Source organism: Photinus pyralis, unplaced genomic scaffold, assembly GCF_008802855.1.
Source record: "Photinus pyralis isolate 1611_PpyrPB1 unplaced genomic scaffold, Ppyr1.3 Ppyr1.4_LG5, whole genome shotgun sequence".
NCBI classification, from domain to species: Eukaryota; Metazoa; Arthropoda; class Insecta; order Coleoptera; family Lampyridae; genus Photinus; species Photinus pyralis.
Window position 1 is genome coordinate 38,771,203 of NW_022170596.1, and position 23,715 is coordinate 38,794,917.

Genomic DNA, 23,715 nt, shown 5'->3' on the forward strand with positions numbered 1-23,715 from the left:
ATACTATTTTTTCTGGCAAATTTGTCATACATAAGTCTTTGTGGAACGTTTTCCACATGAAAATTGTTTACAAGAAACACACATTATTGATATATTGATTTGATAAAAATTCAGTGTGCTAGTTTGGAAGTCATACTGCTTTATAAGGTGAAAACACTCAAATAAAGCAATATAGAATTTTTACAAATTATTTAGACTGAGATGAGCGTACCTTTCTCAAAATATCTCGTAAAGTGGCATAAAGTGCCACCCCTTGATACTTCTAGGGTTAATATTTATTATATAAGCACACCACACCAATTATTAAAAAATTGCTTCATAAATAACGGTGATAAATCCGGGACTTCTTACTTACCCTGTATAGTGAAAGGCACTTGTCAAGTAGGGTTTAAAATGTATACCAACGTTAAGCATATATCATCATAACTACGTGAAAATAACGCCATAAATCCTAAATTAATGTAGTGAAAATTGATCGAAACTGAAATCTGTTACGACAAAGTAGCTACTACCGTATGTTTAATGATGCGCAAGCTGAGATATTTCACATTTATTCAGCAAAAATTAAATTTCCGTCCCAATAATTAAGTACTATTTAAGTGTTGTCTATAATTAGGAAAGTTATAAATTTTTAATCGAGTTTAGCAACCTGAAATTCAATTTCGTGAAATTGAATTGTTTATACACAAATTGTTGTGTATACCTGTTTAATAAATTTCGTTTGTAGGTTAAGCACATTAAATTTTAATGAGCTTGTAGTTCATGAGAGAATAGAGAGAAATTGGCATATGAATGCAAAGAAAATGTAGTTCCCTTATGTGATGATATACATAACTGAACAGGTACCTAACAAATCTTTAAAATATAAGTAAACTTTTTGTACCATTGTATCTACAAACAATTAGTCAAAAAAACCAAATAAATCTTCTAGTTTGAAACATTTTTGCAAATATAACTTTTGCGACTAAGTTATTGAATTATTTTTATTTCTCTCGCTTCTTCTGTGGTCTCTCAACAGGTTTGCGCCCAAATACAGAGTGACCCGCATAATGCTTTTTTACAGATGTCCCTGCAGAAGGTCTTAAGTTGTTCTATACTACTCCGGTATTTACCTCACTTAATAGGAAAACTGCAGGAAAACCTAATTTGGAGTAGCCGGCAAGTTTCTCGAAACTGATCTAAATTTCTGGGAAATTCCTATCTCTGTCACAGATGAAAAATTCTTACCAAAGCCCAGGTTCGAACACCCGACCTCCGAAAATGTGGTAAATATTACTCTGACAACTCCGCTAATTGGAGCAAACATAACTAACTGGCATGTATAAGACGAGATCTTACTCTCGGACCATAAGTATGTAAATTCCGAGATAAGATCACCATGCACCATACAATCAACTGTCAGACTGGTGCTCCTATGATGAGTACATCAGGGCCCTTATTCTTAAGTAGAATTAGTGAGAGAAAGGGGGCGGAGTACTCTCGTAAAACAAATCAAGAATAGATTATTTTGTTTTACGACAGAACCTCACGTCCTTTCTCTCACTAATACTATTCCTGTAAACTCAAGAATAAGGACTCAGGTCTGAAGATGATGAGATCGCCCAAAATGTAGACACGAAATAGGAACTGGAAGTAGCCTGAAATGACCTACAAAGACTCCTACTTAATGTGTATGAGAAGCTGCCCCATAAAAATTAATGGATGTACGAGGAACGTTTCCTGGTGAAACGAGGAACTAGAGAAACATTGGGCCATTCAACAAAACCAAACGATAAAAGCGCGAAGACGCATGGAAAGAGTACTAGCCGATAACTATTCTGTGAAGCAATCGATTTGACACCAACAGCATTGCGCCTAAAAAAGGTCCTACAAAAAGACCGCTCCAATGGCATTGTGAATCTTAAAAAACTCCCATTGAAAATACACAGTTGGCAATGGGCTCTAATGGCCTTTAAACCTTTTATGGCGGCTAGTGGAGACGGTATCTTTCCAGCAAACTATATTATGTAAGCTCTACAGAGCTAACTTCTATCATTGGATAAGTACTTATTCAATGCTTGTATGTAGCTGCATACCTAGAACGTGGCAGGGGTGAATGTGGTGTTCATACCAAAAGGGTCACAACGCTCAGTCGAGCTTCCCAAGGCGTATAGATCCATCAGCCTCAGCTCATTCCTGTTGAAGGGGATGGAAAAATTCTTAGACCAATTCCTAAGAAGCGAGGTTCTAGCAAAACATCTGCTTCACTTAATTGTGAAGAAGCGGAAGATGGGAAGGGGCATAGCACTGCACCGAACCAAGGAATTCAAACTGGGGAGCCTAGCAATTCTTTTAGGAATGACTCTACAAAAATACGGTAAAATACGGATAGGGGTCAGCGGCCCAAACTGCCGAATCTTGTAGGTACTTACCTTACACTGCTTTTGAACCCACAATTAAGAATTACGGACTGCAAAAACGATGTCTCCCATTACAATAATAAAAAACAATCACACTCCCAAAGACACGTGTGTCGATAATGGTTAAAGGACTCACAGGGCTGCAAACACGTAGATGCCACGGCTATTTCGTGGTTATAAATGTATTGCAATGCAGTTTTTCCCAAAGTTTTCAATTGTTCCGGTTTTTTTCTTGAAAAAAAAATTGGACTCTTTCTAAGAGTCACTAGTTGCAAGTACATTATAGGAAATTCCATTATTCGACTAGATCTACTTCCAATTTAGGAACATTTCACAATGTTATGTTGAACAGTTGACAAAGTAGGTAGCTATAGCAAATGTGTGCATATTTACATAACTAGTCGAAACAAAAGTGTTAACCGCAATTACATTTAAACGATTAAAAGGAACCTTCACTAATTTGTTTACAATATTGGATAATTGCTACGACCTTAACGTGTTTTGTTTATAGATAGCTTTACATTAACAAATTTAAAAGATTATTTTTGGGGAAAGATTATATTGGTTACATAAACGAAACTGAAATTAGGCGGAACCGTTGCCCTTAGAGAAATAAATTGTATAACAATAATCGACAAACTTCAACGTACAAGGTTAAATCTTACGACGATAGATGAATTTCCTAATAATTAAAATGCAAAATTGAAATGTACTCACTGGCAATCGACATATGCAGAGCGGAACCTAAGTCAGTGAGGCTGTTGCTAAGATCGCTGTGGTACCTGGTTAATAGCATGGCATCTGTAAATGAAGGTTAGTTGTGTTAGTAATGAAGAGAACTATGAAATTAATTGAATATTGTTATAATGATAGGCAATATGCTGCTAATTTTTGATGATGAGTTAAAGTTTATTTATTTCATGGTCAAATCGCGATTAATATTTTACAATGCTTTTGTTTTTCTGATTGTATTGGTTTCAAAATCATAAAAATCAAAAAAATTAAAACGCATTATCATAGAATAGTAACACAAATTGCAAAACGTTCTCATAATCATATAATGGGCCTTTCTTTAGAAAGGATGTCGACCTTTTTTCAACCTCATTACCACAGTATAAAGGTTAAAAATCGAACTGCATCATTTTGATCTATAATGGTATCGGATTTGTTTTAGTTCGAAATTTCATGCCGTTATGAAAGCAAAATTATAGAAAATCAGTGTCACCAGTCAGTCAGTCAGTCACTGTCATGTTTCAAACTGTGCAAAAAGCAAAATGGCAGCAGAAAAAGAAGTTATGGTCTACTGATCTACTACCTGGTCCCTAGAAACTTTAATCCGGGATGGGTTTTCTTTCAGTTCAGTTTATCTGACCTCTTTGAATTGAACGCAACAAATAAATAAAACGAATATTTGGACCAATGACAAGTAAAATAGTGTTAATACTGACACAACTTACATTGACCGTCGCTGTACAATCGACCGATGCTAGCACCGTCGATATTTCCACCTAACATGCCTTCTACTAGTCTTTCAATAAAGTCCCGGACCTTCTCCTTTTCCTTTTTCTTTGCTAATTCCAGATCTTCGTCTTCTTCGTCGATTCTATTGGGATCCATTTTTGCAATGGATTTGTTAACTAAAACAAAATGTTTTGATAATGCACCATACAGGTTTAATTGCGTACCAAACACATAATAGGAAAAATAAGAAAGTTTTTTGTAAAATAAGTTCACTTACAAAAACATATTTCCATTTTCCACCTCTTACGACATTTTATGAAACTTACATGAAGTGTAGTTTGCTCTCTATACTTTTTAATTAAATTATAACTCATTTGTAAGTACCAGTTTGGTCAAAGACAAACATTAAAGGGGTTTCGGTACTATTAAATCTGATTTAAATGATTCTTCATTTATTGTGTTTTATTAGCCAATAGATATTCCAGTATCGTTTACTTCAATATTCAAGTACCGCATTATAGTACTTGACAATGACGTAACAAACTTCAAACTTTGTCCCCCCCCCTCCGCAAAATTATAAATTCTGAAAAATTACCAACCCCAACCATGTTTGTTGGATACATTTATTATAACTAACATATTCCATTAATCGAATACAATTTTTAATGCCCCCCCCCCATAGGTCAAGGGGCCCCGGTTACGCCCCTCGTACTTAATTTAGTACTTGAACGTACTAATATTTTCAATAAATACTGATAGCTAAGTCTTGAGTATTATCATTAAATAAGTTACTTATTCAATGGTATTATCTAACAGGACTTAGTGCAACCAAAACACAAAGATGTGTATCTTTGACGTATACATTGCAGTCAGTATTTATTTGATTTATTAACTTTTATTATTATTTATTAACTTGCTCGAGAAACAACTGTTTCTAATAGATTCTATCATAAAGAATTTGATCGACAAATAGAACTCTATAACAAAACTTATTGCAAAACAATTTTGTTTAGAGAAGAGAGGAGGATCCGGTGTGGCTCCGTGGTGCAACAATATGTACAACTAATAGAATTAATAAAATAATACTAATGTAATAAAACATTACTGTGCGGTACGCTCCTGGACGGCATTTCCTGCAAGAATAGCAATGATGCCGATGCGTCACCTCACGCCTTCTTAGCTGCCGATTCGCAAGAAAAGGAACAAAAAACTCCAAACCCTACATTTAATAACCTTTCTACCTGGTCCTTTGCGATGTGACTATACAGTGTGTAAAGCGATGGGGTATACAAGAGGAAATTTTTTCAAAATATTGATTTATGACAAAAATTTATTCTTCATGATATTTTTTGCTTGCTTTGAACGTACCAATAACGTTTCGATTGTTTGTGGTTTGATAGCAATACTCTATCTTAATTATAATGTAGAATAACTTTCAATAAAAAAAATTAATTTTAATATTTTTCCATATTTCTATAAATAAATTTTAGATTATCGAAACGTTATTGGCACTTTCAAAGCAAGCAAAACATATCATGAAGAATAAATTTTTTTCATAAATCAATATTTTAAAAAAATTCCCTCTTGTATACTCCATCGCTTTACACACTGTATATTTCCTTAAAAGCTTTTTTTAAGAACTTCAAAATTGAAAGCCTCATTTTGGAAGAAGTTTGGACAACATTGCTGTTGTGAATCCGTGTTAAGTGTGTAACTATTTTTTGTCGAACATTGTCATTGATCTGAAATTTTGGTTATTGCCTAATAACGAAAAATATCTCCCCACATTTTATGCTTCCGTGTCTTAACCTACTACCGGAGTTTTCAAAGTATTGTAAACTGCAACCCCAAGATTTGTCGCAACCAGCTATCTCAACAAAACACAGGTAGTAACAAAATATTTTGTACAAAATGATTTTTTCAGGGCACATCCAGGATCCGCTACTGCGAAACATCTCAATATGACTATAGTTTTAATTTGAGAAAACAGCACAATTCCAAAGAATTATATTACAAATTTGTATTTGAACTCCTGGCATAACCCTGGGTACCAACAGAAAAATTTAGCATTAGAACTCTTATCTATGTAGAGGTAGTAATTTGGGCTCAACAAAACACAACAAAGAACATTTTTTTCAGATGAAACAAATTTATTAGACAATATCTGTGAAGTGGTGGAAGGTGAAAATCTCCATAGCAACATCATTTTAGATTTTGGAGTAAATTTTGAACATTTTGGATTACCTACTCGGCGAGGTGGGAGGCATTCCTCTCTCGCACTCCGATTTTCAATTTTAGTAGGTAAATCTTGCCACATTTTGTAATCTTTTGACGTAAGGACCGCAATTTAGCGTGAGTTTTATTAAGGATCCTCAGATCCTATAGTTTTGTATTGTCGTCCGTCCGTCCATGTGCACTCTAACTCTTTTTAAAAGTGGCCGATTGTATACGGGCACTTTGGACATTTAGGACGGGGACTATTGACTTTCAGGAAGCTGGTTCAACAGGGACAAAAGTTATAGGACTTCGAGTGAATCGGGAACAGGAAAAACTGCGGGTTCAATATAGGTAATAGAAATCAACATATTTTATTCCCTAGGTCATGTATTGAGTTCGGACTTTCGCTAGATTATTCCCTATGATTCTTATATCTGTACGAATTCAATATAACTCTTCTCTGTGGTATAGGTCAAAAGTTTTAGAACAAAATGTACCCAAAATTATTCTTTACACATGAATTTGAGGTTGTTCAAGCTTTAAAACGCATTATCTTGATGCTGAAAGAGTACATCACGTGCACATTTGATAACCGCATGTGTGTGATTCAAAGATGGTAAATTATTTTTCTAAGGCCACATGGATTTTGATCAAAACATGTCAAAATCGTTATTTATGCACCAAGATCTCTGGGAAAAAGACTAGGGGCATTATCTCAATGCCCAAGACATGAATTTGATGCATTTTTGGCGACCGCGTGGATTTTGAACAAAACATGTCAAAATCGTTATTTATGCACTGAGATCGTTGGGAACCAGATTAAGAGCATTATCTCAGTGCCCAAGACATGAATTTGATGTACATTTGTTAACTATAAAATGTATTTTGTAAGATTAAAATAAATTGTCGTTAATATTAACTTAGTGTAATTTACACTATGGTATTAATTGTAATACTGAGGATCCTTCGATATTTCGTTGTATCGGTTTATTCCTCTAGCCTTTGAATATAATATTCAAAGCTCTAGAGCAGTTAGTTGTTGTTGTAAATTTCTTGGCCTTCGAGGTTACTACAATTGTACCACGAAGTGGGGAAAATTTTCCTTGGCGAGAACATTTTGAATTTTAGAATAAAATGTGAAGATTTTGATCTCTCTTGTTAAAAAGCCACGTTGTTGCATGTCTAGGTCCAGGGATTATGGTACACGTACGTAGGTACATATTGATATTAATAAACGACTTATGTCTACATATTTGAATTAGCGCACTCCTAGTATAACTTGAACTTTAAAATCACGAAAGTGCTTACGAAAGCACATGAGGATTGATAAAACTTGCGCTTCATTTCCATATCGTGGCTTAGTTTTTAATTTTTATGGAAAATTCATTTTAGTCGCATATTCAAAATGGTTCCAGTATTAATTTTGTTTTAGTCTACCCCCGGCACTCGTAACCGGTTACCTATTTTAAAATCTATAATTGTGCTAAAAAAACTTGAAATGGCGCTAACCAAAAGTTAAAATAATGGTCCTGTTAACGGGATTTAGTAACTGAAACAACACGAATCATAGAGAAAACGCGCTGTGGTGAATCACATGGTCACATTGGCTTACGTTTGCTCTTCTTAATTGATCTTCCAAAGCACTAAACCAAAGCAATAGGAATAGGAAATGTTTAGTTCGTTACTATACCAGCTTTAAGAAAAATCCAGATCCAGATACTGGGTTTTTTAAACTTTAAGAAGAAAACATCACAATGAAAAAGATAACATGCTTATCTAACGCCAACTTTATGAATACTTACTGATCGAACTGGGCTGTAACGCTTTGAGCATCCCTTTGAACCACGATTCGGGATGTAGACAAGTTTGGCAAATCCAATTCTCTTGATCTCGACTCGCACATTTTCGGCAAATCTTTCCACCGCATTTTCTACAGGTGACAACTTTATCCAAATCGAGCACCCCGCCTATTGACCGAAAACGTTCCCCACAGGTGCTACAGTGCCACTGGTTATTCCTTCGTGGTCTGAAACAAAGAAACAAAAGAGATTAGGAAAATGTAACCCCAGAATAATATGACTGTGTAGCATAATAGACTTTTAAATTCTCTTGGTCATCCACTAAACAGAAAGATAAACTTTTTCTTAGTAGCTGCCAGTAGGTTGTCATATTTTACACGATAGAGGGATAAGTGAATTTGATGAGGTATAATGCCAATTAGGTACAGAGCAAGGTGCAGCATGTATGAAGTAAGTCAACTGGTATCACACATGTGATACATTTGTGCTGGTATTTGGCGTCCAGTTTAATGACTGAAAGAAAAGTTGATAGCAGTTTGACGTCCCTTTGTAATAAAAGTAAACGATGGTACATGGTACTGGTTACCAATTGACGATACGTTACATCATAAGAATGTGTTGTTTAATCAAATTTCGAAATGAATCAAAAACCCATTCAAAACAATAATATTAAAGCAATTCAATTACCCAAAAAACAAACAAGGAAGTCTAGTAAGCAAAACAATACCTAGCCAAATGACGTAACATGTGAGTTATATAATATTACCCACTAAAGCATCTGACCCACATTGAACGGGAAAGTAAGTGTAATTTCACTTTTAGATTAACGGATAATCGTGTCAGTAACGCCACAACCGCGATCAACTGCGTTGATTATATAATTACCGGCCTTTTTTTTGACCGAGTTCCGACCTATGGTAACACAAATAAGAAAATTGTTAATCATCAAAAAAGTGTTCAAGTATAAATGCCGAAGAGGTGAACAGTGTTTTAAAATAGTGTAATGTTTATGTTTCTTCTGTTGTGCGAGTTCGATGGCTTGGGGTTAAAAGAGGATCTTCCACACGGAACAATTAGAATTAGTCCCGATTCGCATTTCGCAATTTTTATGGCCTTATTTATGATGTGCACTATTGAGGTGGTACTGATCAAAATATTTATCTATGAAGAATCTTTGCAGGATAGAACGTGAATAGGCAAGGCATGACAATTAACGTACCAAATTTATTGTTTATAACTTTTCAGATTATACAAAAAAATGCGTGGAGTAAAAACTGGGATATTTTGTACAAAAGATTTGGATATTAGATAATGAAGCGGTATTCATATCATTATTGCTGAAGTATTAAAATGTTCTTGTGCAATTTGCTCCTTTATTTTTTCGATTTCCACCATTGTGCATTGAAAAAGTGCAGTCTGTTATATAAAGTGCCTATTGCAAAAAATCGCTGCACTCATTGCCTCTACCTCTACCTACTTTCTACAAACGAACTTGAACTTGATGCTCTGATCACTTTAGTAATTTTATTTATCCAGACACTACATCGATGTTAATTACCTGACATTAAGAATAAATGAAAGTACATAAAACGGTTGATTACCCGCCTATTTTAGAAAATATCCAAACAAAGTGGTAGATATTAAAACTAGGTTCGAAATTGAAATCGCGGGGTTTTTTGTCAGATTTACTTCACCCACTACGTCGAGCAACTATAGCATATCGTCTTGAATATGGGACCTTACCTTTTTTTTTAGAAAAGTATATTTCACATTAGATCTGCAAAGACGTTCTTTATTTTTGCCAGATGGTTTAACGATCTTTGGGGACGATAATTTAACCGGATAACCGAGATGGTACTAATAACTATGGTAACAATGGCAACCATACCAAATTCTATCATCTTAATCCGGTTGACCTATCGTAAAGCCCCATTATATGATATTCTTGGTCTAAAGCATTCTCATGACAAAATCAGGTCTCGATAAAGCTATCCAATCGGATGTGGATTATGGATAAGTTACCTGATGCGTTCCAGTGTGTCCTAGTTTTTGATTAAGGTAAAATACCATTACTCTAGTCATTCAAATTGACTATATCAGTATAACGAGGCTGCTGTTCCACATAGTTATTTATATAAAAGTCCGGAAAATGACACATTACTGGCGAGGAAATATTGAAGTGCGAGGCTCCTTTGGGGCCGAGTACTTTAATTTTCGAGTCAGGTAATGTACCATTTTACTGACGTGTTTTGTGTTAAATTTTGCCCGAAACCGTATTTTATCATAAAATTTCGCTTTTTATATAGAACTTTTGATTAATGTCAATCTGTCAGTGATGACAGGAGTCATTATAAACATTTAGCAATGTCACAGATGCGGCCGGTAAAGTGAAGGTGCGGCCGGTAAAGTGACAGGTGCGGCCAGTAAAGTGACAGGCGCCAGGAAACGCAGGCGCCAGGAAACGCAGTCTGTTCTGCCTCTGTCATGGAAATTAAACTTTCCTGACAGAAAGTAGGCATAAAATTGAAGGTTTCAGGATGATTTTGGGTAAAAAAATTTAATACCATGGTTCACTCTTAGACAACTGGTTTAATTATTTCTCTTTCAGGAAATTGTACTTATTGCACAATTTTATTTATACGTAACTGAAAAACAAATTCCAATGGAAAATCTGCAGTGAAGAGGGAGTAGAGGATGGGACGAAGATGATAGCTGACGTGAAGGAAAGATACGTAGTAATGAAGTGGCAGACACAAGATCGAATGGAGTGGAGGAATACCACTAGGACCCGCTATTCAGAGCATTGGATAGTTTTTTTTGTTTTTTTGGACGTTGTTCGGAATGGTTAGAAAGTAACGTTTCCTCAGCCCTATGCTTTGTCCATTATCCTGAAAAAGCTGCCCAAAATTAGCACTACTTTTTTCAGTTTTCATCTCCAAAGTTGTGTGCCCCCCCCCCCCCCCGTTTAATAATGAACCGTATGCCCCTCCCCCGGATTAGTACGTTAGCATCTTCTGCAGTGTATTTGGTACTTTGGTAGTTTGGTAGGAGAGACTGCAGTGTATCTCAACTGTTTTTAAAGCACTTTTCGCGACCCTCTGCCTGTTTTTTATGAAACTTTTAATACCACAAGCAGAATCAATCTAGCTAAGTTTGCTTCTGAGATACAGGGTACAAACGAAAAGCTTGACATTTTGGGAAGTTTTACTATTCATGTAAGATAGAAAAAAGGTTAAAAGCTGCTTATTTTAGATAAATTGTGCGAGTATACCTATCGGACAAATTTTCTGGGAGATCTTTTGTGTGCCGTACACCGTTGCATTCGTATTAAAAATACTACTCAATACAGTAGGTATGTACTTCTTTTACGGGCCATATAAAAAAATAAAATTGATGATTTCTCCAAAACGATACGCTGTATTGAAAAGTCTCACAACAGTGCCTTGTAGAGCTCAAGAAGTGGCAGTGAGAAAGTGTTGTTTTTATTTGTTGTATCTGTTCATAAGAAAAAACTAAAAACGAAATCGGTAACTCTTTAATTACTATGGAGGAATTACTCAATATTGACTGCATGTTGGAACATCTAACACTTTCAGAAATTACAGCCTTCTAATAAGAGGTTTTGTTCTCAATAAAGAACTATACTATATCAAGTGATATCATAGGCGCGTTTGTCACAAAAAGTTCACTTTTTTCGCATTTGAAAATATTTCCAAAAAGGCATTTTTAAATTCTTGCAATTTAAACATACTTTAATAGCATTTTCGTTTTATTTATGTAATGATTAGAAATATTCTTAATTTTAAAGTAATTATACTTCCCTCACAGCAGCTATCATCATTACAGTAAGAACCAAAATGTTTCAAAACTCAAGAACCCATCAAAATAAGCCTCCTACGTAGGTATCAGGAGTAAAATCGACGCCCAAACCACTATTTCCGCAGAAAAATCAAGTAATAGTGACGCAATTAAGCATTAAACAAATGAAGGAAAAAACAGAACACATACAATTCAGATGACCAGCGAATAGCCAATACCCTCGCTCAGCAGTTCCTTGAAATCAACCCAGCATTCCCAATTTTAGCACTTAAACTTTTACAAATATCAATATTATTTGCCCAGAAAACTTCCTTCTTTGGCGCATCTCATCAAAGGAAATGGAAATATACAAGAAATCATTTTGAGAAAATAATTACTTTATTCTAAATTTTATTAATAAACTATAACGTTTACCATCTACAATTGCTTTAGCTTTACAAGAGTGGTGTTCCGTAACTGGAATGAGGAACGGTTGGGGCTGGGTAAACTGGGGCGGGAAGCGCAATTTTTGGTGCTTCGTAAACAGGAGCTGGCACTTCAATTTTAGGTGCAGCGTAAACAGGTGCGGGAATGGGAAGAGGTGCGGGTAATTCTACGTTTGGAGCGCTATAAACTGGAACCGGTTCTGGTACTGCAATTTTGGGTGGACCATAAACTGGAGTGGGTGCTAAGTATGCAGGAGCCGGTACGGGGAGAGGTGCTGGTAGTTCGATCCTAGGTGCAGCGTAGACTGGTGCGGGCACTTCGATTCTTGGAGCGACATATACTGGTGCGGGTATCTCAATCCTTGGTGGGCCATAAACAGGCGTAGGGGCTGCGTATACGGGAGCAGGTGCCGGTACTTCGATCTTAGGCGCTGCGTAGATGGGGGCGGGAACTGAAAGTGGTGCAGGTACTTCGATCCTTGGAGCAGCATATACAGGTGCAGGTACCGCGATTCTTGGTGGACCATAAGCAGGCGTAAGGACTGTGTATACGGGGGCAGGTGCCGGTACTTCGATCTTAGGCGCTGCGTAGATGGGGGCGGGAACTGGAAGTGGTGCAGGTACTTCGATCCTTGGAGCTCCATACACTGGAGCCGGTGCGATGAGAGGTGCAGGTGCTGCGTATACGGGAAGAGGGCTCGGAAGCGCAATTCTTGGTGCTGTATACACCGGTGCCTCGTAGGTGGGAGCAGGGACTGCAATTCTTGGTGGACCGTATGTGGCTGCTGGTGCTTCTGCCCTTGCGTAAGCAAGTAAGGCTCCGAACGTAATTAATATCACCTAGACATTAACAGTTAGTACTGGAACATATTTGTCTGAATTATACTTACAGAAGTTTTCATGTTTCTAAGAATGAGTGTCAAATGATAATAGACACCTAAAAACATTGCCCCCTTATATAGGTGTCACTTCACGTTGTTATTATGTAAATAATTACGAGAAAATTCCACAAATCCATTAAAATTCATTCATATAAGAATAGATGCCATCGATTACCTCGAAGGGGTTTTGTCGGAATTTGAAAGTCTTATGGATTGGTTATAGATAAGAAATGTGGTTTAATCGACCGTAGTTTACGAGAGCTAATTATTTAATTAAAAAATATGATTGAATTGATGTTTTAAGAATAAATGACGGTAGGTAACTAGCATGAATAATGAAATTTTGCACTGGAAAATGATATAATTCCCTCTACTGATTTATGAGTGAATACTCATCTTAAACATGTTCATTGTTTTTCGCAAACAGAGGATCAACACAACATGAAAATCAACTTTGTAGTAATTCTACTCGATTTGGATCCTCAAATTATTTAAAAATAAGGCCGTAATTTTGTCAGTTTGAATCAGTCAACAGTTATAATTAAAGAGGATTATCAAACGGCAAGTGCTTGTGTTGTCCATTCAACGTGATCTAGAGAAAATGTAGATATAGCATGAATCGAGGGTCAGAAGGGCGTACAAGTGATAGCACGAGCCCTCCCTTTTTGTGGATTGGGATAAAAACAAAATAAGCAACTTGCACACAGAAATTTGAAAGCTGCATGATTATAAAATAATAAAATTATCGAAGTCCTCGTGTGAGATCGAAGAGACTTCAGCGCATTCCTGTATGGCAGTAAAAAACAAAATTCCGTCACGCAGGAGTTATGCACGTTTATGAGATCTCTCTGACGACGCTAGTTTCAAAACAATCAAACTGAAAAATCACCACGTTAGTAAACCAAACTCGGGGATGGCGCCTAGATGTTGCCGACACCACATAATGTAGCCCCAGCCCTAAAGTTATTAATTACACGGTCCGGTAGGTACACGTATACTCCTGGTATTTCTACAAGCATTCTTCTACGAACCCTCATTTACGGCCAACTAGCCGCCCCGTCAAAGTGAGATGAAAAGCTACATTTTAACAAATAAATTTGCAAAAATCAAAAAAATAGATGGAAATGGAAAGGGTACGGAACGATTGTTTTTGATTGAATATAATGAATACCTATACAGGATAATTTAAACCAGACAACTTTTAGCCGGAGGGATTATTACGTATGGGGTACAGAAAAAACAGTAATACAGAGTTCCGAATTAAATTCTTAGTCCTCGAAGTTATATTTGTGATGTTCATATTTATAGTTTAAGAGATTTTGAGATGTTGCAGTTCTTCAATACCTTGGGCGCGAATTTGTTTACTATTTTTCTCGTATTTTACTTGTCACCCTTAATAATCCCTCCAGTAAAAATCTGGGAGTTTAAATCACGTCTTTAGGTACTAATAAAATACCGCCATGGAGGGTGTACGGACAATTGGAGCCCGAATAATTCAATTCGCTCCCGGACAATTCGCTCCCAGGACTTTTCGCTCTCAGAATTCCTAACATTTCCCAACAAATTTCAGCACTTTTTGAGGATGGCTCGCAAAAGATGCACGTTGAACTCTCGGTTTATTTGAAAAAAGTGCTTGATTTGATCCCCTCATCACCCAATTTTTTACATACTTACTTATATGTAACACCCTATATAATGCAAGGAGATGTGTCTCGTTTTGACCATATATCTACCCTTTGAGAGTACCTTCTCTGACACTTCGTCCTGTACATATTTGCACTAAAAGTTTTGACTTTACCAATAGATGTGCCTCGTCCAGATGGTTCATTTTGCCTTGTGAGTACTTCCCTCCAACAAACCATTTTCGAGATATTCGTTTTTAAAGTGTTGACATCACCAGTGAATGTATTTCTTCGAGACGTCCTAATCTTTCTTTGTTAGTCCCCACCCGATCTCGGTTTCGGCCCTGGTTTCGGCTCACTCAGGACTAGTATGGAGTCGGTATTTCCTGACCGGAACCTTATACCAGCTGCTGGGTCTCACACTCCGTTTAGCTTTGTTAACAATTTCCTCGACAATTTCCCTTTGGATTCCTTAAGAATCTTTACGAATTGTTAAAAATGTTTATAAAACCGGAAAAGGCGAACAACTGACATGTTGAAAGTTTCAAATTTTAATTTTTGGTACCTATGAAAAAAGTTACAAACGTCCTATTCCTAAATTTGCGACAATTCAAGCCCTTAACCGGCTCTGTGAGTCTAATAGTTTTGGAGATACAGCGTTTCAAAAATTCGTAAATTCTTCAGTTTTAATCAAATTTGCATTTTTTTCGCATAAAAACCTCATAAACATTTTTATAATTTTGTTCGTTTGGGGGGACTTTGTGGTGAGGAGTCCATAAATCCGCACAGAAAGAGCTAGAATGTTGATATCCTCTGGATCCTCAGCTTCTCCCATGATAAGAAAGTTGTCATCTTCTTCTTCTTCAGCAAGATCCACGACCTGTTGCATGAATTGCGAAATCTGTGAATGTTTTCCTTTTGCCTGACCTTGCTCAACAAGGGACACCGAATATAGAAGATCTGTGACAGTAGCAGAAAGCAGGTCGCACAGGTCTTTCAATGTCGAAAACTTGGGTTTTTCACATCCATATTGATCCTAACAATTTAAAAGGAAAAATAGATATGACATATTATCTGATGCACGGAATGTCCCTTTTTTTGTCTAATTTGACTGTACTATAGAGATACTTTGGGTCTGTGTATACCTCGAACATAGTCGATGCATCTTCTAAACGAAAATCCTTCAATTCAAAGCACTTTTGAACATTGCCGAAAAACATTCGTGTTCACCATTTACCAAAATAATGAACGCATGTGCAACTGGATTAAATCTGCGCAAGCGAATTCACAGACGTCAGCCAAATGACAGAGTAATTCCTATTTAATAGCGGTGACATGTACTGAAGGATTTTCCAAGCAATTATGAAAAATTAGTTAAAAAACGAGTTTATTATACTAAGACAAAATAAATACAAATTGCATTAACTAATAAATTAACCCATGGACAATTTTTGGCGCACTGTATGGTGACGATGGTGAAATTTAAAACGTTTTTGCCAGCGTCAAGCCGGGTGGTAAATCTAGTGCGGGCGGTTCGTACGGCTTAAGTAGTACTGCCCTTAAAGGTAATCCGTATTTTGTCGAAGGAAGGGATCGTGGGTATGGAGCTGGTTTTGGTGCGGGGTACGGTTTAGGACTAGCGGGTGCAGAGGTGGTTGGTGGCTCGTATTGCGGTTGAGGTGCTGGATACGGGGCTGGTGGTCCATATTTCGCTTCCAAAATAGTAGGCAAACCATACTCTGATTGTGGAGCCGGGGGAGCAGGAGCTGGGTACGGAGCTGGGCGTGCCGGTGGGTAAGGCCCCGTAGATTCGGAAACTGGAGCGGGATATGGTGCCGGACTTGACGGAGCGGGGTATGGTTTAGAACTGACAGGTGCGGAGGTGGTTGGAAGCCCATATTCAATTGATGGTAATCCATATTCTGGTTGTGGAGCCGGAGGGGCGGGAGCTGGATACGGAGCTGGGCTTGCAGCTGGATACGGTGCCGGACTAGAAGGTGCAGGGTAGGGTTTAGGGCTGGCGGGAGGGACAGGCGGTCCGTACTCTGCTGCTATTACTGTAGGCAATCCATATTCTGGTTGTGTGGGTGAAGGTGGTCCATACTCTGTTTGAGGTGCTGGGTAAGGAGCTGGGCTTGGTAATCCGTACTCCAACTTTGGTTCCGCTGGCGGTGTAGGTGAAGAAGATGGTGGGCCATACGCCGCTGCTAAAACTGTTGGTAAGCCATATTCGGGTTGGGGTGCTGGTGGTGGTCCATATTCGGTTTGAGGTGCTGGGTAAGGAGCTGAGCTTGGTAACCCGTACTCCAACTGTGGTTCAGCTGGCGGTGTAGGTGAAGAAGTTGGTGGGCCATACGCCGCTGCTAAAACTGTTGGTAAGCCATATTCGGGTTGGGGTGCTGGTGGTGGTCCATATTCGGTTTGAGGGGCAGGGTAAGGAGCTGGACTTGGTAATCCATACTCTAACTTTGGTTCAGTTGGTGGTGCAGGTGAAGAAGATGGTGGTCCATACTCTGCTGCTAAAACTGTAGGCAGGCCATATTCTGGTTTTGGTGCTGGAGGTGGCCCATATTCTTGTTGTGGTGCCGGATATGGCGCTGACGTAACGGGTGGCCCATACTCTGCTACGAGTATTGTAGGTAACCCATATTCTAATTTTGGTTCAATTGGTGCAGCAGGTTTTTCAGTGGAAGGTAGTCCATACTCTAATTTAGGTGGTGAAATCGCTGGCGCGTATGGATAAGGAGCTTCGAGTCGAGGAAGCGTGTAAACAGGTGCCGAAATTGCAAGTACATGGGGCGAAAAAGTACCAGTAAGAAATGTTCCACCATTCACAGAGGTTGCGACCACCAAGATCACAAAGCAAACCTAAAAGAATCGGCAATTAACACTAAAATAGAAATGAGTCTAAAATACTTACGTGTGTAAATTCCATGTTAACCATCACATTTACACGTTCACAATGAAATGATTTTAAATGGGATAGGTATGCTGTTATATTTATAATATTTTAAACAACAATAATTAGCTTTACAACCCGCCTACAGGTGCACTTAACATTGCAGGTACCATTCCCTGGTTATACAATCGGTTTAACTGGACCAATCATTTTTTTAAAATGTTGTAAATTTCAGCGAAAGCTAAGCTGATCTTTTTAAATTATCCATTATTTGCCGGTATTACCAAGAGTAATCCTAAATCATCAGCTTAGTTATCTTAGACCTCTCAAAAAATATGTTGGATGGCGGGGTTCCCAATGAATATCAGTCGCATCGGCCTACTGTAGGTACCTACTGTATGCCAAAATAAAGCTTACAGAATAAGCTCTAGTGTTACTGGCTAGTAATTGCATCCGGCTGGATTCAATTAGGTATTATGTCATTTTCGACAAAATTTTGCAATAACATTGCGTACATAACTACAAATCCAGGAATTTTTAGTGAACTTTCTGCTTAAGGCAAAATGATTAATTAAACGTGGTTTACAGTATTGGAGAAAAGAGGTAATTTACTCATGGACATTTAAACTTATTACAAGAACTTCACTTGGTACTTTCAAATTTGTGATTAAACTTGTTCTTAGGACTACAAATTAGTGGTGAAGGTGAAACGGATATAATAGGAGTAAAAAGAAATGTTTGACCAAATGATGACAAGTAGCTCTCCATTAAATAGTACCAAGAAGAGACACATCATGCATTTTTCGTAAAGAATGCGTATTAAAACGCAATCCGTGTAGCATTGTTAGAAGGAAAACTGATGGAAAACACGTTCGGATACGCATACCGAATCATTTACGCAGTGGTTTTTTTCATTATTTTTACTAAAAGAATTTAGTAAGTTATCCATAATTACATTCAAGATTCTTATCTTTACAATTACAAAACATGTAAGTACCTACATAGGTAATTAATTTGTTGTTACATGTCTTCATTAAATGCGAATTGATTGGTTGATTCCTGTTCCACATACACATACTTTTTGTACAGGATAGGGGAAGGGAGATGAGCATGGATTAATACTGAATTAAAACCCCTGCATCATTGATCCAGTGACAAGATGACCAGGGCAAAATTTTGATTCATAAGGCCGATGTCGTGAGATGTCATTGGAACGTATTACTCTCTTTTCTAAGCAGAAAAGTTGTACATTACAGTTTACAAAGTATATAGCTCCTCTTCGACACGGTTTGCGTCGTTAGGGAATGAGTTTAATTCTCAAACGCTTTCTCTTCCTTCTGAGCCTTGAATCTCACGGGCCTTCTCGGTCAAATGGGTTAAGTTTCCATTTCTGTATCAGCACCCTATATTCTCAAAGCGGTCACTATGTAATATACTCTCAATAGCTTCTGTTTTTTCAAAAATTTTTGAGAAGGTGCTTAAAGCCCAAATTTTAAATGATACCGGGAGGGAAAGTCAACTACCAACGCAATACTGAAATTAACCGACATATGGCCGTTTGCACCGACAAATTTAAGTGGAGCTTAGCTTAACCGTAGCTTAAAATCCATGGCAACCATTGTCTCAATAATCGTTGCCATGGAAATTAAGCTAAGCTCCACTTAAATTTGTCGGTGCAAACGGCCAATAATCTTAGATTGCTACGAAAATAATGAATTGTGCATTGCCAACTTCTTAGATCGCACAAAGGTATTTGACTGTGTTGATCATGTCCTCGATCATGTCATTTTATTAAATAAACTTGCCAAATACAATTTCACTCATAAAAGGATTTCAATTGCTTAAAATCTCAACTTAAAGATATTATGTGTGATGTGCCGCAGGGCTCAGTTCTCGGTCCCATACTGTTTTTGATTTACATCAATGATTTGAGTTTGGTACTCCTTTTTGCAATTTACTTCTTTATGTTGACGACACAACTGCAAAACAAGATGCAAAAAATTAAATGACGATACTGACGTTATAAGAAAAATTAAAGAACGGCTTATTGACAATAGACTAAAACTAAATGAAAATAAATCAGTAGAATGCATTTTCAGCCTAAAGCACGTGGACAATATAAACAATCCAAATTGTGGCAAGTTTTTAGGAGTACCTACAGTGTGTCCCAGATCGTGTGAGGATTGCATGGGTCACTTTCTTATTATTAAAGATATAGAATTGGTTAAATACACAATGTTTTCATTGTGAAAGTTCAAAATGTGGAATAGGTTAGACGAAAGTACCTATACGAGATACAAAAAAGAGTTTTATATAAAAGTTACTGTTTTTGATACGATTAATTTAGAATTGATGTCAAAAAAATTCAAGATGGCTACTTTTGAGGAACATTTACCAAATTCCTAAAGTTAAATAGGCCCCATATTAGATTTTTAGATTACTTAATTCTCTTTTCAACGAGCTACCGTAGCATAAGATTAAAAATAAGATTCCGGTTATATCAACGGTTTTTAAATTTTAATCAAGTAGTCTGTGATGAATTTAAAAAAAACAAAACCTATTCGTGGCAACAAAACAATGAAAATAATTCATATTTGTCTATTTGTCTATTGATTTGCAGGAATATTTTATTTCAGTTGGTAGGTTTTTATGTTCGTTTTAGAGAGGTTATAAGGATTTGTTCTTTTTATCTCATTGTTTAAGCGTAATACATCTATTTCAGTTTTTAATGAGTTTTTTTGGAACTACCGTCGCTGTTGTCATCCCAACAGAGGGAGAAAAAAGTTTTAGATTTCAAAGAGAAGCCTGTATGGAAGTTTGCATACACTTTCCAAAATGTGGAGTATCAAATGTTGAGTTAATAATTTTTTTTTCAAATTTTGGTGAGGAACTTCTAATTAATGAAATCATGAGTGAAAGCGAAATTAACTAAATTTTCCCCGATTCTGAACCGATTTCTGCCTGAATTAACGGGAAAGGTAGATCCCCGATGTACTAGAATACATGAAGAGGAAGAAAATTCTGAGAAGAATGTCACCAATAGAACCACGAACCCAAAAATGTATTTCCTACTAGGAACCGTTATGTCGCCCAGAAGGGGGTTTTAAAGTGAACTACCGTTACAATTTGTTTTTCAAGCTGTTCGCTCGGCTACTCGACTTGAAATCAATTCAAGATCAAGTAAGTAGTAAACTAGAAATTGTCTGTCAAATCAAGTCAAGTAAATACCTATTTATGTGTCTCATCCGCTTATTCACTGCTAAAATGGCCTTCGATCGATCCTACTATTACCTATAAGCATTTTAACTTACGGGATCTCGTACGAAAACGATGTCTTATGTGTTGCGGTTCTCATTCACCAGACAATGGAGACCTTGCTCCATCGTCCTTCTTTTTTTCTTGTCTTGGCCACCATTGCCACAACTATTGTTTTTAATTCTGATAGTATTTCGTTCAGTTTGTTCGCATTCCTTTTACCATCATGTCCTTTTATTTCCAGCTGTTGTGTCTAAGCATCAAAAATATTTGGCGGTCGAGTCGCCTTTGGAAGTTCATTTAGCAACACGGGGAGGTCCTACTATGTGAAGCTTTTCGTCATTAGAAGACATAATTAATAGATACAATTATTAATTAGTGTTGCACAGTTAATTATTGTGCAAAAGTATAACACACCAAAATCGCCAAGAGAAAAGTATGCTTTGAAAAACAAATGAATGTGGTAAAATGACATATTTGAACTGGCAGTAACATTAGTTTTTTCATGTTAGTTTATATACATACGGTTTAAACAAAATGAACAACTCGTTGTAAGTATTTGACAAAAACAAAAATTTTATCCATATAAATACCGAGTAATAATGGCATTTTCAATAGACGGAATGTCCACTATTTATCTGGAACCAATCAAGTTTAAATAGAACGTTAAGGCATCAACACAAGGCATCAACACAGTTTTGGTTTTAATATGGGGGCGAATATTTTCGGTGCAAGGATTGTGGGGCCATTTTTTTACCACCATACTTTAACATCAGAGCGCCACTTACATTTACGGTAAAAGATTTAGTTTAGAGGATGCTCTTGTAATTGGATACTGCACATAATTCTAGAGCCATGCGGGAATGTCTTTCAATGCGTTTGCTAGCATTACTCCACAAATGCTGACTAGGGTGAGAAGATGATCTGTCTTTAGAAAATAATGAAAATCTTTTCGAACAGGCAGGCAAAGTGCGAACTGCAGCTCCGTTTCTCACATTGACTGTTGCATTCGTCATTTCGCGAAATGCCTAGGCATTTTGCAAAATGCCGGATTTCGCAATTTGCCGGTAACATATATATGTATATCGAAATTTCAGGGCAGTGTTTGTAAAAAATGAAGTTGATGATGGTTCCGCAAATACGAAACGTCGTGTTAAAATTAACAACTTTACCTTAAAGAGCTTTAAAAGTGGGTGTGAAGAAGTGTCCTTGGTTTAGCTTTACGTCAAATATTAGCGGCAGAAAAAAATATTCCATAAAATTTCTAAACCCTTCCTTCTTAGACCTTTGATTACGCAACTTTTCTCTCATTTAACCATGTCTTACTGACGGTTAACATGACTGATGCTGTGACCGTCAGTTTTTAATCAAATTTAGATAATTGAAATTTTTTACTACATGTGCTCCCCTTAACGCGTTTTACTTGAGAATGGACACAGTGGAGGTCCGAAAGTAGTCGTAAAATTTCTCCGTTTGTATTAATCCTGAATTAAAGTATTATGGGGAGATATTGGTATAAGATTCACATCAACCCCATTTTAAGATGGATCCTTGGTTTACTTGTGGTACTTCAGATAGATAAACTTATTTTAAGTAAATGGCGTTCCCAAATCAAAATACGCACAGGAATAATTGAAATGTACGTACCTACCAATAAGTACTAATAATCCCTTTCGTCAACTCAAATCACCACTCCACATTATTGTTCACACTTGACACCAAACAATTTCACACCCGCGAAAAAAGATCAGCAACATTTTAATTCGTTCTTTGTTTATAAATTAGTGACGAAAATTGACCATATGCATTATTTATGGCAGGGCCAGTATTGCGGGCGGGAATGTAAATGTAATAATCTACATCCGTTAAACCGGAACTGCGGCCTTATGCTGACACAATACTATTCGACCGGAACAAACGAATTCCTAACTGTTCGACTTTTGCAGACGGTTACTCTTTGGATTTGTACCATGCATAAAGGCATAAGTAGCTTCTTTTTATTGTGCCTAATTGAAAGTTTAAAAAAACCTGCATTTTGGACGGGAGGAGCTGTTCAAGGGCGTTGATTTATAATTCAAACGTATTTTATTGTGACGCATCCGGTGCGTGAAATTTTTCTAGTTTAACTAAAAGACAAACAGAAACATTGGTGCAAAATAAAGATCAGCGTCCTCATCTATGGTATGGATGCAGAAGAAATCAAACAATTGCTTGTGCATTTCCCGTGAAAATTTGCGTGTAATTATGGAATCAAAATTCAGTAATGTAATTGGGTTGGGTAAGTTGGGTTGGATTCAATAGCACTATAGCAGAGTGAAAGGATGTTGAGCGTGTATCTACCTAAGATTATAGTTGAAGAATTGCAGAATAATCACGCATTCAGTGCAATTAAATTGCTCCCGTAACAGTTATTAACACGCACTATTTTTAATTTAACTTTTACAATAAGTTATGCATAAGATCAACAAGTTTGAAACTAAATCAAAGTATTTGGTGTTCCATTTGAGGTACCTACCAAATTTCCTCCTACGGGATTAAAATCAAAAGTGACGAAAAGGAATTTCCTGATAGATTCTTCTTAGACGTTTTAAGTAACCATTCCTGCACGGTCGTTTTGTGCAAGAATCTTAAACCTAAGTTGACATTTATTATTATAGTAACATTACACCGACTGTGTAGCTCAGTGGTAGAGCGTTGAGCTACATAGCCGGAGGTCGGGTGTTCCAATTTGGCCTGAGGTAAGAATTTTTCATTTGTGTCAGAGATGGGAATTTCCTTAGATCAGTTTCGATGTTTCGATTGTTATGTAACATAGTGTTTATAAATATCGCTATACAGACGGTTTCCATGTGCTGGAAGTGAAGCCATTTTCTTTTTCCTTCATTTCATTGCTCATTGATTGGACAATGGATTATAAATATCCATTTAATTTCAATTT

At 36.9% G+C, this 23,715-nt stretch overlaps 2 protein-coding genes across 5 annotated transcripts in view; both read right to left on the reverse strand.

Annotated features, from left to right (window-relative positions):
• LOC116171966 overlaps positions 1-23,715 on the reverse strand; it is a 47,480-nt gene that overhangs the window by 18,310 nt on the left and 5,455 nt on the right. For 2 of the 4 annotated variants that reach the window (XM_031489028.1, XM_031489027.1), the window contains exons 3-5: positions 7,880-8,103; positions 3,857-4,036; positions 3,117-3,200 (exon numbers count right to left, since the gene is read on the reverse strand). In XM_031489028.1, the coding sequence (XP_031344888.1) occupies positions 3,117-3,200; positions 3,857-4,036; positions 7,880-8,103 (488 nt within the window). The remainder of the gene's footprint in view (positions 1-3,116; positions 3,201-3,856; positions 4,037-7,879; positions 8,104-23,715) is intronic. The other 2 variants (XM_031489029.1, XM_031489030.1) reach the window with 2 other exon arrangements.
• On the reverse strand, positions 16,070-18,117 carry LOC116171967 (vegetative cell wall protein gp1-like). The gene is made up of 2 exons (XM_031489036.1): positions 17,544-18,117; positions 16,070-17,491 (listed from the first exon to the last, which is right to left on the reverse strand). The coding sequence occupies exons 1-2, from the start codon at positions 17,565-17,567 to the stop codon at positions 16,106-16,108; spliced, it is 1,410 nt and encodes a 469-aa protein (XP_031344896.1). The 5' UTR covers positions 17,568-18,117; the 3' UTR covers positions 16,070-16,105.